The sequence below is a fragment of the Aspergillus mulundensis genome (assembly GCF_003369625.1).
Source record: "Aspergillus mulundensis strain DSM 5745 chromosome Unknown scaffold_5, whole genome shotgun sequence".
Lineage (NCBI taxonomy): Eukaryota > Fungi > Ascomycota > Eurotiomycetes > Eurotiales > Aspergillaceae > Aspergillus > Aspergillus mulundensis.
In genome coordinates, this window is record NW_020797893.1 from 1,462,419 (window position 1) to 1,478,192 (window position 15,774).

General features: G+C 54.1%; 4 protein-coding genes across 4 annotated transcripts; 3 read left to right on the top strand and 1 right to left on the bottom strand.

Moving 5' to 3' along the window:
* Nucleotides 1–2,305: 2,305 nt before the first annotated feature.
* Nucleotides 2,306–3,295, top strand: DSM5745_05805 (putative bHLH transcription factor; the record flags this gene model as incomplete). The annotated part of the gene is made up of 2 exons (XM_026747821.1): nt 2,306–2,453; nt 2,505–3,295. 2 exons carry the CDS (start codon nt 2,306–2,308, stop codon nt 3,293–3,295), a joined length of 939 nt encoding a protein of 312 aa, XP_026603653.1.
* A 3,975-nt stretch (nt 3,296–7,270) lies between these two features.
* On the top strand, nt 7,271–8,212 carry DSM5745_05806 (uncharacterized protein; the record flags this gene model as incomplete). The annotated part of the gene is made up of 3 exons (XM_026747822.1): nt 7,271–7,425; nt 7,557–7,933; nt 7,992–8,212. The coding sequence occupies 3 exons, from the start codon at nt 7,271–7,273 to the stop codon at nt 8,210–8,212; spliced, it is 753 nt and encodes a 250-aa protein (XP_026603654.1).
* A 131-nt stretch (nt 8,213–8,343) lies between these two features.
* Nucleotides 8,344–12,686, bottom strand: DSM5745_05807 (uncharacterized protein; the record flags this gene model as incomplete). Its single annotated transcript, XM_026747823.1, has 4 exons — nt 8,344–9,624; nt 9,683–11,588; nt 11,640–12,360; nt 12,413–12,686. The coding sequence occupies 4 exons, from the start codon at nt 12,684–12,686 to the stop codon at nt 8,344–8,346; spliced, it is 4,182 nt and encodes a 1,393-aa protein (XP_026603655.1).
* A 188-nt stretch (nt 12,687–12,874) lies between these two features.
* DSM5745_05808 (uncharacterized protein) lies at nt 12,875–15,693 on the top strand (the record flags this gene model as incomplete). Its single annotated transcript, XM_026747824.1, has 3 exons — nt 12,875–13,123; nt 13,162–13,673; nt 13,722–15,693. The coding sequence occupies 3 exons, from the start codon at nt 12,875–12,877 to the stop codon at nt 15,691–15,693; spliced, it is 2,733 nt and encodes a 910-aa protein (XP_026603656.1).
* Between the last annotated feature and the right edge of the window lie 81 nt (nt 15,694–15,774).

The following is a 15,774-nucleotide window of genomic DNA, read 5'->3' on the forward strand; positions in this document are numbered from 1 at the left end:
GGTTCTCCGGCTAAGGGTTCAGTTCCCGACGGATGTGGGAGGAAAGCCGGGGGCGAGTCGTTCTTGCCTTGTCTCCAGACCCCGTTGCTCGGTGATGATTGTCTACTCCTTCTAAACTTCCAATAAAGCGAACCGGCTTGAGATACCGGACAGACCACGGTATCTCTTCTGAGCTGGATGGACCCCCAAAGCGATATTCTTCATCCTGACCCGCATTATGGCCTTGAACAGCTTCCCCTCAGCACAGGCCTCCATCTACATAGAGCGCGATATGGCTTCTGAGTGTCCGTTCGAATCCATACAATAATCCCGAAGAATGGTCGTGGACGGGTCCACTAGCCCCTCCGCTTGCGGGCATGTCGCATGACACTGACAGGCACGGTCTAAAACGTCTCAGCATGAGACCATTCCCCATTCCCCATTCCCCATGGCCGTTATGTATCACCCGTCGAGCACGGACGTCATTGTCCAGACGGAGTTGTGCACTGCTCCGGTGTTCGGTCGGCAGTTATCCTGAGACAGTGGACAAGGCTTGATTTAATAGCTCAAGGACATTGCGTGAAGTATCAACATGAAGGTATCGAGTAGGTATCCGCGGACTGTTCCGGCATGATATTACTGTCGCGGACACAACGGCTTGGACAGACCACGCTGTCCAGGATGAGCCGAAGACGTCACAGCAAGGTAGCAATCAGTCGCAGTCGACAACATACTGTGCGAAACGGGCAAGGGTCTTGAAAGCTTAGCCGGCGAAAATGCCGTTTGTTTCAGGGACGACGCGGAGAAAGAGGGTCTTCAAATCCCGAGACGTCCATGCTCGAGACTCCCAGTCGCACTGCTATACAGATTGCGCAAGAGCTGCTGCGACAAAGGAGCCTCCAGGAGGTGACTGAATTTGAGATAAGTAAAATGAAGCTCATCATACTAAAGCTGGGATGGGATCCAATTCTTCAGGCAGCGCCGGAGGAATTGCCGAAAGTGGGCATCGGAAAGTGGCCGATCGAACGGTGGGGCGGATGAGCACATTGGATTTAGCACGGTGAACGATGATCTAGACGTGCCTTGAGGAGTCCAGACAGCCGTGCTCTCGTACTCCGTACTCAGAATTCCCTGCTGGGGGCAGTTGTGCAGAGAATGGGGCCTGACTGGACAAGCCCTAATTCCGAGCTCGGGCGATTGCGGGTCCAACAACGGTCGGACTGCATTCGTCAAAAGGGGTCGAAAGTGAGAGCAAGAGTGATGAATGAGCATTGTACTCAGTCTCATCTGTCAAGATGCATACGCATAACAGTTCTGCGCATCCTGCTGTGTTGGGAGGATGAAGGCATCGATGATACGCCTGGTGCTGCACGATCGCAACAAATGCCTAATTGGGCAGCAGGGCTGGCAGATCGTGGATCGGAACAGGGGATCTGGTGTTCCAGGCGTCTTTGATTCCAGTGATCAGGTTGGTCCCACTCTCATCAAGCCATATATTGGCTGCTTTATTTTAGCTCTGCTTTGAATGTGCATTAGCTGCTCTCGTTGTTTTGTGTCCGAGTCGACCGCCATTGACATCACAGCAGGAGCCGAAGTAGAGCATTGCAGAGTGTCTGACAGAGTCATACAGAATGAGGAACGCCCTGGGACGGGCCATATGGTGTCCAAATCAACTCCTGCTCGATCTATCAACCGTAGCGGATTCCAAATCATCCTCACCGAAAGACAGGCCCAGGCCAGCGGATGTTCGACGGGCGGATCGCCGTGGATCCCTTTGGCGTGAAAATCTGGGAGATGGAATTGGGCCAGGATCCATCTCAAACAGATTAACAGACCCCTGGCCGTGTCCTGATGAGACCCCGCCCATGCTAGCTGCCACTGGCAGGTGAGTCCGAGTCCCTTGTTGCGCTCTTTGTTCGCAGATCATGGCCCTTGTCCTTCCATCTTCCAGTCCCCTGGCGCCAGACAACTCAGGACCACCGTCTGCCCCGCAAAGTGCAGTGGGCACAGTTAAATTGGCAGTCAAGCCTTTGGCCCTAATCTGGCTGATCCGGCGACGGCAATCTCCCCTCTTCGTCCGGATTGGGCATGTCGCCCTGGGAGCAAAGGGCAGGCGTCGGGACTTATTCCACTTTGATCTGGTTGGCCTGCTGGGTCCGGCTTTGCTTATTTTTGACGTCAAATTTATATAACCTGCTGCCCGCCTTTCCACATACCAGACTTCACTGCACATCGTCCACATTTACCTCGTGGCCCTGCCTATCGGTCCTCCGCCCGTCAATAGTCTATATCCCCGCCGTCAACGCAACTGCGATTGAATCCTACCATGGCCATGGCCTCTATGAGTATGATCGAACCAGACTACCGGACCTGGTCCCATTTTCCTATCCAACAAGCCCCGATCTACAGACAAGCACCCTATACACCACCACCGCCGCCATACTACACGATTCCCAATGCCGGATGCTCTCCTGGTACGCTTGAGACTGCCCACCTAGTCAGCCCTAGACACTAACATCCCAAAGCCGTCTCCTTCGTCCCATACTTCCCTCAGACCCCCGTCCTCAACTCAATACAACACGTCCACAACGAATACGACGGGTTCGTAAACGGCGTGATCAGCGACGTCCTCATCCGCGTCGACGATGGCTTTACTTATAAACACCCCGTACACGATGAAAAGATCCTCCCCTCAACCCACTATGCCCCCTCCACCCCCGAGCCAAACCTCATGTGGGGATCCGACGTCTCCTTCGGCCCAAACGGCTACCACCCGGACCCAGCATCCTCGCCCGAAATCAAAGCCGAGCAAGACCCAGCCCCTTTATACGGACTGCAGGTGCAAGAAGTGCCAGCCTGTGATTCACAAAGCGCAACGCCATCGCCGAGCCAAACGCCCAAGTTAAAACCCCAGCCCGACCCCGAGACACCGACACCGACACCGACACCGACACCGACACCGACGCCTCCGACTCCGACCCTCCCCTCAGACAACCCAGAAGACCTGCTCCAGCAATCGCCCGAGTTCGCAGACCTAGCGCGAGGCGGGCAGAAGATAACGGGCAAGAAGCGCCGACGGCTGCTGCATATCATCGCCGAGCGGAACCGGCGCCTGCATCAGAATAAGATGTACGAGGAGCTGTATAGCATGGTTCCCGGGCTGGAGAACAGCTCGCGCTCGACGAAGAGGGAGGTCCTGTTTCGGACGGCGGACTTTCTGCAGGATCTGCTTGGCCAGAACCAACGGCTTCAGCGGCAGTTGGCGCAGTTGTCGGTACCGAATACACATACACATCAAGGGTATATGCTGGCGTAGGATGGTGGTGTCCGGTAATCTGGTAATGAGCTGGTCTTGATACTGGCAGGGTACGATGCGATGTCGTTTGTTTCCCCCCCTTTCCTTTGTTGGTTTGCTCCTCGGCTGGTCCACTGCTTCCCATCTGCTTATACGCCTATACCATGCTTGTATGTTGTTCAAGTTTCCTTTGTATTATAAGAGCGAAGATACCACAACCACAACCACAATCGCAGATAAAGATAAAGATAATGTTCGTTTACGCCCGTCATTCCTCTCCTCTCCTCGCTTTTCGAATCCCGACTGCCCCGTCTGGGCAGCTACTAGTAGCCCAATGCACAAGCATCAAAATGACTCCAGGTTGCATCGCCACGGGCACGCCTCCTCGACTGCAACAAAGGGTCCACGTATACCCTACGCGATGGAGATCCCGCCCTGATTGACGAATATCCCGTGTCCCCTTGCCGTGTCACCCTCTGACAAAGGACACGGTACGCTACCGACCCCATGCCCACCCTATCTGCGGAGATTAGGTCCATCCAGCTGTCTAGCGGGTCGCGGCCTGTCAGGGCTGGGCTGATGAACGCCGTTTCTTTCAATGATAGAACCCCGAGGTCGAAGTCGCCGTTCACCGTCGAAGCTTTTCTTTGTTCGGTGCCGTTGGGGCCCGTGGATTGTGGATTGTGGCGGCTTACTAGGTACTAGGTACTACTGTAACCCCGGGGCAGCCTCAGGAGGCAGAGGTGATGTTCCTGTCAACTTTCAAGTGGGTGGAAGGTGAGACGCGAGTCGAGTCAAGGAGAAAGGACGGCGAGCGAGATGGCGCGGAACTGGAAGAAGTGTCCGCTGGTTCGATGTTCAATATGTTGTTACGTTATCGTGGTGGCTACTTAACTTTGGTAGGTATACCGATGGATGGTTTAGGATGAGCATGGGCGAGACACATGCATGGCACTGACGGGAAGAAGCAGGAAGTCATTGTTTTTCTGTTGTCTCCAGCATTGAACTTGAGCTTCCTGGCAGCCAGTCATATTCCTGGTGGTCTGGCTAGCATATCAAGGCATAGCATCCATAGTTAGGAGATACGGTAGGGAGCATAACACGAGAAGAGAAACATGAGCAAAAGGCCGACACAAGAAAGCAGGAAAGCAAGAACATCACTCCTCCACGAACTGCCATTCCCCCCTTACCCAGATCCGATGAATGAACCCCGTCCCAACCCTCTCCAGCCCCGTCACCTGGAATTCCCTCCCATCCATTGGGATCTCCCTGCTTCAAAAATCAACAATCAATACCCCCATACTCATTCTTCGTAGCCCTCCACCACGCCGCCTCAACATCACCGGCATTACACCCAACCCCCGTCGTAAACTTCCACGCCAGCGCGCCGTCGATACCCCCGCAGCTCGTGCGGCTGGGCGCCGGACAGCCGAGTTGGTTCCAGAGCTTTCCGCACACGGTCGGGATGTTCGGGACCCCGGGGACGCTCACCCTCCAGTCGTGGTGGAGGTTGGGCGACGTCCAGGTGTTTGTGCATGTGCTGGCGAGGGACTGGCCGTATAGGGCGGCGAGGGTGAGGAAGATTGGGGTTGTGAGGTGCATTTTGGCTGTTTGGGTTGGGTTTGGTGTTTGCTGGTCGGGATGGATGGGAATGAACATGAAAGGCGCGAGACTGAGGCTCGAGGGTGGATGAATGCGATACTGTTTTTTTGGAGGCTCAGTGACTCAGTGAATTGTGAGAAGGCAGGATGATTGTAGGATATCGAACAGAGTCGACCTGTGCTTCGCGGTCTGATATACCTTTCGTTCCATGGGATGTTCTCAGGCCCCCGACATGCCTGGAGGTTCCGAACCTTAGGTATGGTACCTTAGGGCTCTCTGGGACAGCTAAGATTAGGCGGACAGTGGAAGCGTGGAGGACGAGTCAAGATGAAGCAACAGCAACAATCTTCTTCTTGCGAGACTGCGCCCCCGGCTCCGGTGGCGCTTGCTTATCGGGCCGTCACCGTCAGCTCGCAAGCTTAGGGTAGCATACCATCTATATGTTGCGGTGATAGGCGTTGGTCAAGGTTGGAAGTCTGTCCATCATGTCTGACCATATTCCTGTACCTGCATAGCTCTCACCACTCCAGCTGCTTAGTCAAACGGTCAGGGCACTGGAAAATGTAAAGAACGCTTCTGCCTAACAGAAAAGAAGCCTAGGCACAGACCCTTAACAATCCGCACTGCCCCGGTTCGAATCCCCACTGACTTACCTACACGCAATCTCCTCTCCCTCCAGAGCCCTTATAACCAACCAAGAACTAAAACTCAACATCATCAGCCATGCCATCCCAATCTAACCGTCTCTCACCGACCAAAACACAAAGACAAAGACCCTCCGCCCCCCGGCCTCGGCCTCCACCAGGGCAAAACCGGCCGTCCTCGCGCACCTGCAGTACGCATGCAATTGCAATTGCCCGCCCTCCTCAATCATCCAAGCAGAACAAGCACTCCAGCACTAACATCGCTATCCATCCGCCTCCCAGCTTCCAGATCCGCAACGTGCTCGAACGCCCTCGCTGCCCTCCTCATCCTCTCCGCGTTCCAGGCCGGTCTATCGAGTGATACCGTGCTGCGTGAGTCTTGTCTCCCCCACTGCCAAACAAGGCGCAGAGCAGAGTACTTTAGCTCCAGCCGTCTATTTAGAAGTGAACCTGCCCGGAGTCGGAGCCAGGCTGACAATCTCATGCCAATTGGGCTATGTGAGGTTGACCGCTGCAGCCATTGTCATATTGGCTGTGCACGCTGCTTTGCTTTGGTACGCGCCACCGGAGGAGCAGAGGCTGGCGTCTTTTATCCTTTGCGTCATCGCGGGGCCGATGTGTTTTTATTTGCCGCTGTTGATGCTTTGGTGATTAGGTTGGGGGATGGATGGATTGATGGGTCTAATCAAGTTTTACGGGAAACAAGAGTCTGGTTATTGCTTGCGGTTGAGACGGTCGAGTATCATAGGTATCATCTTGAATGAAAGTTGGGACAATTGAGATATCCATTTGATCTCGAGACCGGACCCTGATACCCACCTAACGTCTCCAGGAGACGACCTTGGACTATGGCCTACCTGGGCAAGATGAAACTAGATAAGCTGGAGGTCGAGGATGCAAAGCATTGGAGATTGCTGCGCTATAAAATGGTTGGTGCCCTCTAGCTACCTTGTTACGTTGACCGATAGCATGAATGCATTCATATGTCCATCACTGCGAAGAAGACAGGCCACCAGACCTCAGAAAGATCTTAGCACAAGTCATGTGCGCTACTGAGATAATCTCCAGTGAACCAAAAGCTTATGGCGCGATCTCAATGGCCAGATGGATGATATATGCATGGATTTAGCCCCGGCTCCAGCTTCTCCTTCCTTTGCCTCAAAGTGGTAAAAGTGCTCTTATCTCGAAACCCCGATTAGCCAAGTCCAAGGCCACGGTCTCCACCCGCCTAGCAGGTCCCTAGGGGAGAGTAGGTATATAACGCGACATCCGTACCCTTCAAGCCGTCTTCTTCGGCTGTATAGCACACTGCATTTACAACTTTCCTCAACGTTTATTGCGGTGATGCATGCTGCCCGTATAGTCTTCTGGGCTTGTTGCGCGATCCTCCCCTGCAAAGCGACTCCGATTCTGTCGCCAACAGAATCTAAATGGGCAGCAAAGCCGCGTCCAGGACAGGTTTACCCTGACCTCTGGCTGGAAAGATGACGTGCCCGACTACCACGAGCCGTTCGAGAGCAGCACCACGTTCGGCCATCTCCCCCAGCGCGACTGCTTCTCTGACAACTCGGACCCCTTTGACATTGCTGTTGTCGGCGCGCCCCTTTGATCTAGGAGTATCATTTCGGCCTGGGGCACGGTTCGGCCCTACGGCTGCTAGGACGAGCTCGACGAGGTATAACCCGCTGATGGGATACAGGTGCGCAGGTCTTTACACAATCGTTCACAAGTGACAAAACTCATGGACCCAATGTCGCAGCACCGACAACCCCTCCATAAACCCCTTCACCTCGTGGGCCACGGTCGTCGACTGCGGGGACATCGCAAACACCCCCTTCGACAAGCTGGCGGCCATCAAGCAGCTGCAGAATGGCATGGAGACCATACTGTCCGGCGAAACAAGCAGTAAGGATAATGGAACGCAGCGTCGGACCATCACCATTGGAGAGGATCATACTATTAGTACGCATATTCATATCCTATTCGAATTCCGCACCAATGCTCTCGTGCTGACGGTAGCGCTTCGACGCCTCTAGGCCTCCCCGTCCTCCGAGCCCTGTACAAGAACAAAGCCCCATCGCAGTGCTCCACTTCGACTCGCACCTCGACTCCTGGGACCCGAAAGTCCTGGGCGGCGGCATCTCGAAATGCAGCGACATTAACCACGGGTCCATGTTCCATATCCTGGCCGAGGAGGGTGCTCTTCTACCAGACGCAAACGTGCACCTGGGCACTCGGTCGATGCTCTTCGATGCTACCGCGGACTTGGAGAATGACGCGCGGTGTGGATTTTCAATCATCAGGGCGTCGGATATCGATCGGATTGGGGTTCAGGGTATTATTGAGCGGGTCGGAGATATTGTGGGAGATATGCCGGTTTATGTTAGCATTAACGTGGATTCACTGGATCCGGGTATGTTGTCGTTGTCGGTCTCAGTATTGAACCAGAGAGCTGATATATGCGCATCTAGCATATGCACCTGCAACAGGGACTCTGGAGATAGGAGGCTGGTCGACCCGTGAGATGGTCCAGGTGCTGAGGGGTCTGGCTGCGGCGGGGATCAAGATTGTGGGAGGCGATGTGGTGGAGTTCTCGCCGGTGTATGATAACACGGCTGGGACGACGGGCATGGCGGTGGCGCATATTGTGTATGAGTTGCTAATGTGGATGGTCCAAGTGCCTGTCACATAACGAAGGCTGCGACGCGATGTGCCCTGCAGGTGCGGTGCGGGTTCTTGATAGACCTTGTCACCTCCCAATAAGAAGCTGGATGTCATGGAAATATGACAAACGCGCCCAGAAGCGTTTGTGGATAATCCGGACTAAGGAATCTTTGCAAAATGGTTCGACCAGATCCAGCCCAACTCTTTCGTAGGGTCACTTTGCCTACAACCAAGCCAGAGATCACCCTTTTCATAAACAACATCGAAGATCTCACCTGGCGCATAATTGAGATACGGATAGTCGCGAAACCCCTGTCGCCCTCCTTGTCCAAATTCATAGAGACTAGCGGCACGCCAAAGAACCCTCATCGCACGCTCGACCCCAACATCGGGCAGGTAGACTTCTATCACCTCGTGTAGTTCAGGGCGGGGTATATAGTATAAACGACCGTCAGGGGTGGCTTGGGGAATCCAGGATCCTGCCTCTTCGTCACTGGGTGGGTCGGTTCTTGCGTAGGGTGGAATTTGAAGAGAATGGCCAGTATCTGCAGGGTGTCGGTACAATCTCGGTGCTTCATTGAAGTCCTCACCGTCATTTGGGTTCGCATATGGGTTATCTTCGTTTTGGTCCTCAGACTCCGGCGGAGGTGGGATCACGCTGCAATAGTTACTGGGAAACCAGCCCCGGACATTATTGAGGGCACCGTCCCACCAACCGGTGTCCACGGTGTGAAGGACCTGAATGATGTCCCCCTCTCGGAAGCTCAGAGTCATATCATCATCTGCGGTGTAATCATACAGCGCTCTCACGAACATGACCGAAGCATGCGCTGGCTTCGGGTACGATGGTTTTGTAGGGTCTGGTGGCAAAGGTAGAACCCGAGTTGGGGCTGGTACCTCAGGAAGGACGGGAGGCGCAGCTGAGGAGTCGGTCACTGTGGCATAGTCCGCCAAAGGAGGCCGTTCTTGGGTTGACGGGGCGCGGTCCAAGAGGTTGGGAAACCAAGGCAAGAGAGACCCGTTGCAAATCGCGAGAGATTGCACCTGATTCTCCGGAAGCCTGTCTCTTGCTTCCCAACCCCGGACTATCGTCTCAAAATCACCCTGACTTGGCCCCACACACGACTCGAGGGTCTTCCGCATCTCGAGCAGCAAGGAAGCCTGGATCTGGGTGAATCTAGTCAAGCACAATTGCAAGGCTTGTGCGGTAAGGAATTGAAGCCTGGGAAGTTTGGCTTTCAGAGTTTCGTCCAATGCCATGAACTTCTCGGCTTGCTCCGTGATTCTCCTCCCCGTCCTCTTGCCCTGTCGCTTCAGGGTGGTGAATTCGGTGTACTGCGGGAGGAAGTTGGCGCGGGACTCGATGGCATTCCGCGGACCTTGATGTAGCTCAAGAAGACCAGCCAAGGGATGGACGACGCGGCTCTTCAACATGTCTCGCTGTATAGCTTGTTAGTGTTTGTCAAGCAGTATATAAGGGAAATGAAGTCATGCGCACATGGACTGAGTACACTGCTTCTACAGACTTCATTATTGTCCTACTCAAACTTTGAATGGGGGAACTCCTATTGGGAAAGGGTGAGACGCCGGTTATAACGCCCAACCCCACCATTGCATCGATGATCTCGGCGAAGGGATTTGTTGCTGAGATAAATTGCACTTGGTCCTTGAACGACTGTATCCGGGGTATATTATCGGAGAATCTGCGAGCGAGGAGTGTGAATTCAATATCTGGCTCAAGTGCAGCAACGCTGGGTTTCCTAATTCTCCAGTTGAGAGCCTTGAGAATTCCAGGGCGCGAGATCGACTCCGATCTACTGGCACCATGTTCCTCTCCAATAGTACTGACAGCATTCAGGAGGGCTTTGACTTCTTGGACCGCCTCAAGAAGAGCCTTCTGGTCTGGATGATCCGTTGGTGTGGCAGAAAGCAAGTTGTCAAGCACCTGGCTGTAATTCACTAGGTGCTTCATGGGTCTTCTAAGCAGGGAGAGGAAACCCTCGCGGTATCCTTGTTGCGATGCGTTCTCATCGCATTGCTTGACCCATTTGGCCACTTCGGAACGCTTTTCGACAGTCCGCAGTCGCTTGTCGGCCGCCGCTCGGGAATGTAAGTATTCCGTGTAAACTCGTTTCAAGCGCGCGACGTTGGTCAGAAACGCTGCGCCTATAAATGTTGATCGATCTGTGTCTACAAATGATGCTGTTGATATCGCTGACTCGTCATCATTAGTGGACTGTGGCTCGCTCTCAGTTGCCGGGCGACGGGGCCACCTCTCCGACGCAGGCCGGACGTAGACACTTTTCGCCGCATCCGCAAGCTGCTCTTGGAAGTCCACGGAGAAGTCTAGCAGCTGGCTTGAGCCGCGGAAGATAATTGTAATATCTTCTGGCGAAAGGTCGGGGCAACTGCGCGCCATCGCCGACGCTTTGTAGAATTCAGCCAGTACAGTCATATCTATTCCAAAAGCAAACTCCGAATGCAGAAGCTTCTTGATAATCTCTTGACGGCCTGAAAGATGGTATCGGATTTCATCCTCGTTTCCGCTTGACGGCAGTGTTCGTTTCCCGGATTCTGGTGGATCTATGGTGGCAAGTTCGTCCGCGGAGACGCCTGGCACAATACTCGGCAGGATGTCTGTCCAATCCATGGGCAATGAGTCAGGGATGTGTTCTGGTGTGGGTAGCTCATTGTTGTCAAGACAATCGTCAGCGTGCGCTGGCCCATCGTCTTCGGAGTCCGTATCGAGTTTATCTCCGTCTAGGTCCCTCTGGTCGGAGCTGATCCAAGAGGCCGGGTAGTCGGTATCAGACGAATTGCTCTGATGTTCGCAATAAACACCCTGCGCCCCTTGTATGGATATCAAGCGTAATGCAAGAAGCATGACGTTTTGGAGGTGAGCAGCCACATGACTTGCAACGGTTCTAGCATGAACGGGCGGTGTCTCAGCATCGACCTCGCTGCTATTCATTCCAGTGTATCCAGCTTCGGTCCTCAGGCGCTTGGCTACACTAGTCGCCGCTAGACTATCTTCCTCTGCCATTCGACCGTTGTGTGATTGGTCGTCACCCATAGGAAAGCAACAAAGGGGGCATGTGGACTTCGGCCGTGTCACTGGGAATATGCTCTGCCGAACAATCGAATTCACTTGATGTGCCTTGAAAATGCCATCGTGCCAACCCTCCAAATGCCGCGCAAGGGCCTCAGAAGTTGAAAAGGTAGTATCCTCGGAGCACAGAGGGCAAGCCCATGAGGAAGATGCATGGATTTCGCAATGCCAGCTCGAGCTGTGTGTAGAACTCATATGCTGAAACCATTCATGGGATGAGGCGAATCTCGGTGTACCATTCGGGCACTTTTCGGACAGACAAATGTATGGCTTGAAGTCTTCATTGATATGTTGCCTGGTATGAGCGTTAGTCACGATGCGGCGAATGACACATTGAAGCTCTTACTGCCACTTGAGCTTCTCGAGAGTATCAGCTGTCAGAGGACTGAAGCACCATTCACAGGTAAGACTCTCTTTAGCCGGTCGGGGGTATTTTACTTGGTTAGCGAGGATGGAAAGGGGCTTGTTCGATGAAGGAGGACCAAGTAACTTCCGGAGTCGGGTTTTGAGCTCCTTGGTGTCAACGGAGGTAGGCTGAGACTGAGGGGGGCGCCTGACTTGGTTAGGAGGGGCGAGATGATTGTTATTGCTCAGTTCAACGCTGACACTGGGAGCCTCCAGGTCAATGTCCATGGAATCCGCGTCGACAGTCCCGGGATGCTCTTCTGAGATCACGTTCAATACACCTTTCGCATGTGGCGATGCTCGCGGCAGTTCGAGGCGTGCTTTGCGGCTTTTGCGATGGAGAAATAGGCCGTAGGTTTCTGTCATGGACCGGGAGAGGTGGTCCACTAGACTGTCACTGGTGTCGGGATACAGCGCCCTTAGGCATAAACACGCCACCTGGTCGAAGGACCTGAAGTCGAAGGTTTCGGCAAAGATTCTGGCCTTCGTGGTCTGGCTGGTCACGGAAGACCGTCGGATGGCCGTGCCTATCTGGTTCAACCTGTCAAGCGCTCCGGAGATAGCGTCCAGGCATTGCAAGTCCACACTTGTACTTTGCTGTAAGATTTCGGTCCCGAAGACATTCTCGGTATCATTTTCAGTCGATCCGCTGCCTTCGAATACTAAAGCTCCTGTTAGTGCTAGAATTTGCAAAGATGGTGTAGGGTGACACACAGTAGGTCAAATTGCTGATCATGATGTCCAGCAAACGGAGCACCTGGTCCTGGATCTCGACATGACGCTGGAGCCTCCGGTCGAGGCAGACATTGGACTCGGCGAAAACGCCCAGGAAGGCAGCCCAAGCCCCGAACCGCTGGTACAGATCGGAGACGACCTTCGCGGCATTCTGATCGCCGGCGTCGTTGAGGATCGAGATCCGCGATGCGTACAGGCCTTCACATTCCGTCGCGAGGTCGAAGATCGGCTCCTCCTGGTCAACGCCGTCCATGGCCCGAAGTTGTGGTGAGGAAAGAGCGACAGGCTGCGATCAGTTGGAGACAAGCGCCATCACGTCAGCCGGAGGAAAGTTTGGGCGGACTCCGGATTCCTCTTGTGGTCGAGGCTCTCTCCAACATGCGATCATACCGCAACCATGCGATGACAACGCTTTGACAGAGCCGTTTGGGCAGATGTTCCATGCTTACCACCAAGTCAGCCGGCTGGAAGAGCCTGCATATCCTCCGAGCGCAGTTGACAGGCAAACTAGCCAGATTCTCGAGGAATGGCAGGAGCGCAGAGCGGCCCCCGCAGCTGCAGAACGACGCGGCGTTCTTGGAGGCGGATCTACGCTACATCTTCACAATCATCCCCCTGATTTCGCATATCCCAGATCATCAGACCGAAAGCCTTGACCAAAGAGCACAGGACCTCCTGTCTACTTGGACCGTATTGTCAACCAAGACCTAATTCAAGATCTGGACAAGCGGAAGACCAAAGGGCCCGGACTCGAGGGGTTACATGGCCCTGCAAAAACCGATCTCATAGCGCTCGGAAGTTTGCACCCACAGCTAGGGTCTTTGCTTATCCTCATAAGCACCACCGATGGTCAATTCAACCTGTTCAACGGCCAAGGCTTGTCGCTTTTTCGAGTGCCTGAAGAGAAGCTCAGGAGCATTGCCCTCGATCGTGTCGCTCGTACTAAAGAGCTCTTGGAGCGTCTTGCAAATGACGGACAACCACAGGAGAGTCTACAATTGAAGCCACCGCCACCCCTTGATGTTTGCCAGGAAGAACCATGGTCGAGCCGGGGCCTACATGGAAGACATGCAAGCGCTTGGGTTAGCACACTGTTCCAGGAGCTCCGACAGCGCAATTGTGGACGGCTCCACGAGATCAAGCTGAAGGTGCAGGATGAGTGGGATACTCCCCTGGATTTGTTTCTTTCCTGCTGCTTGGATGAACATGGCTGGCATCAGGCCAAATGCGGGATATACCAGTACGTTCATCGATTGAGCTATTCCGGAGTCGTACCTGACTATAACAGAGCCATGGCCGACGAGAGACGGGATGACGGGATATGCGCAGCAATCCAACGGGCAAAGACGCTGGGCAGAGCGATATATCTGTCAATCGACGAGCGAGGCTCTTTCGACGTTTCCGACGCAATGCCGAGGATTCTCTCATCCGCGACACGGTTCACCGCAGAGACGCTTGGGGAATTGCTCGATCAAAAGACTCTGACACGAATCACCCCCAGCGACTATTTGACAGGCGCCGCAGTGGACAAATTCAGCTCCCGAGAGAAGGCGATCCTCGCCCTCAACTTGGCCAAATGCCTGATGCAGTTTTTCGACGATGATATCGAGCTTGCTTCGCATAGCTGGAAGCCGGAGAGTATATACTTCCTCCGGTCCTCGCGAGCCCAGCACGGCGACCGCTCCTTGTACATTTCCCTCAGACCAAGCACTCGGAACTCCAAGCCGTCCCAATCAGTGAGTGAAGTTGGGCCCGGAAACCCGATTTTACTGTCATTCGCCAAGCTGTTGCTTGAAATTGAGAACGGCGAGAAAATATCGATGGAGATTTATCCTGAAAGCAGAGCAAACCTTCCCAACTGGGGCGGGATGTGCGATCTCGTTGACAGGGCTGAGAGAGATGGAGGGGGAAGTTACCTCCGAGCGGTGGAAGGCTGTCTCTATTTGCACATGGCCTTGCGCAAGTCCCAGCATCAATCAACAGACAACATTGGCGACGCCATCCGGAAGACCATTCACGAGCAGATTGTTCAAAACCTCGAACTGCTAGTGAATCCTCAGACCTCGAAGCGTAAGCGACGAGATTCCGTCTCTGAGCTCCATATTTCCAAGAAACTGTCAGTCGACCCTGGACGATCTGATCCGGTCACGCCGCCACCGCGACAAACTACGGCACCGCATCCCGCGAAGTCTGTTCGGCCTGCGAGTCGAAGTGACTTCGAAATTGCGATCGTCTGTGCGCTACCACTTGAATTCGACGCTGTCTGCGCCCTCGTTGACGAGTTCTGGGATGGTGATTACGGTAGGGGAAGTAACGACCTGAACATATACACCAATGCCCGCATAGGGAAATTCAATGTGGTCCTTCTTCTACTTCCCAACATGGGCAAAGTTGCAGCTGCAGGCACAGCGGCCCATTTACGGTCAAGCTACCCAGCTCTAAGCCTCGTTCTTTTGACCGGAATATGCGGAGGTGTCCCTTTTCCAAGTAACGGCGAGGAACTCTTGCTAGGCGACGTTGTCATCAGCAGGCGCATCGTGCCATATGATTTTGGCAGACGATATCCGGACAAATTCGAACCAAAGGACGCTGCCGAGGACAGCGGTAGTGGAGCACCCAAGAACGTGCGCAACCTGCTTGCAATGCTCCAGACGAATGTCGGACGCGAGAGGCTTGAGGAGCTGACCGTCAGCCACCTCCAAGACATCCAAGCCAGGACTTCTCGGAAGCCTCGAGGCGCTAAGTACAAATACCCAGGGGCATCGAAAGACCGGCTCTTCAAGCCCGACTACCGGCACAAAAGACATGCCTCTCTTATAACCGCGCTGAAGACGCCGAAAGTTTCAATATGCGCCGAGACCAAAACCTACGGCGCCTCATGCGAAGACGCCTGTTGCGACCCGGGACAGGTCCTAAGTCGAGAACAAATCGACTTCAAGCGGCAGCTAGAGAAAGACGGCGAGACTAAAGCGGCCCAGGCCCCGTCTATCTTCGTTGGGAGGATAGGGTCTGGGGACACAGTCATGAAGTCTGGGGAGGAACGCGACAAATTGGCGTCCGCCCATGATCTTATCGCATTCGAGATGGAGGGCGCTGGGGTATGGGATGAACTGCCCTGCGTCGTTGTCAAGGGCGTCTGCGACTATGCCGATAGCCACAAGAACAAGGACTGGCAGCACTTTGCGGCTGCGACTGCGGCGTCGGCTACAAAGGCACTACTGGGCTGGTATATTGGACGGGCAAGTGGTTCTGGGGCTTGACACTTCTTAATACCGAAGGTTCTGACATTCTTCCGTGCTGCATGAGACAAGACATTGTGATGCTCATTGCTCCCTATCGAC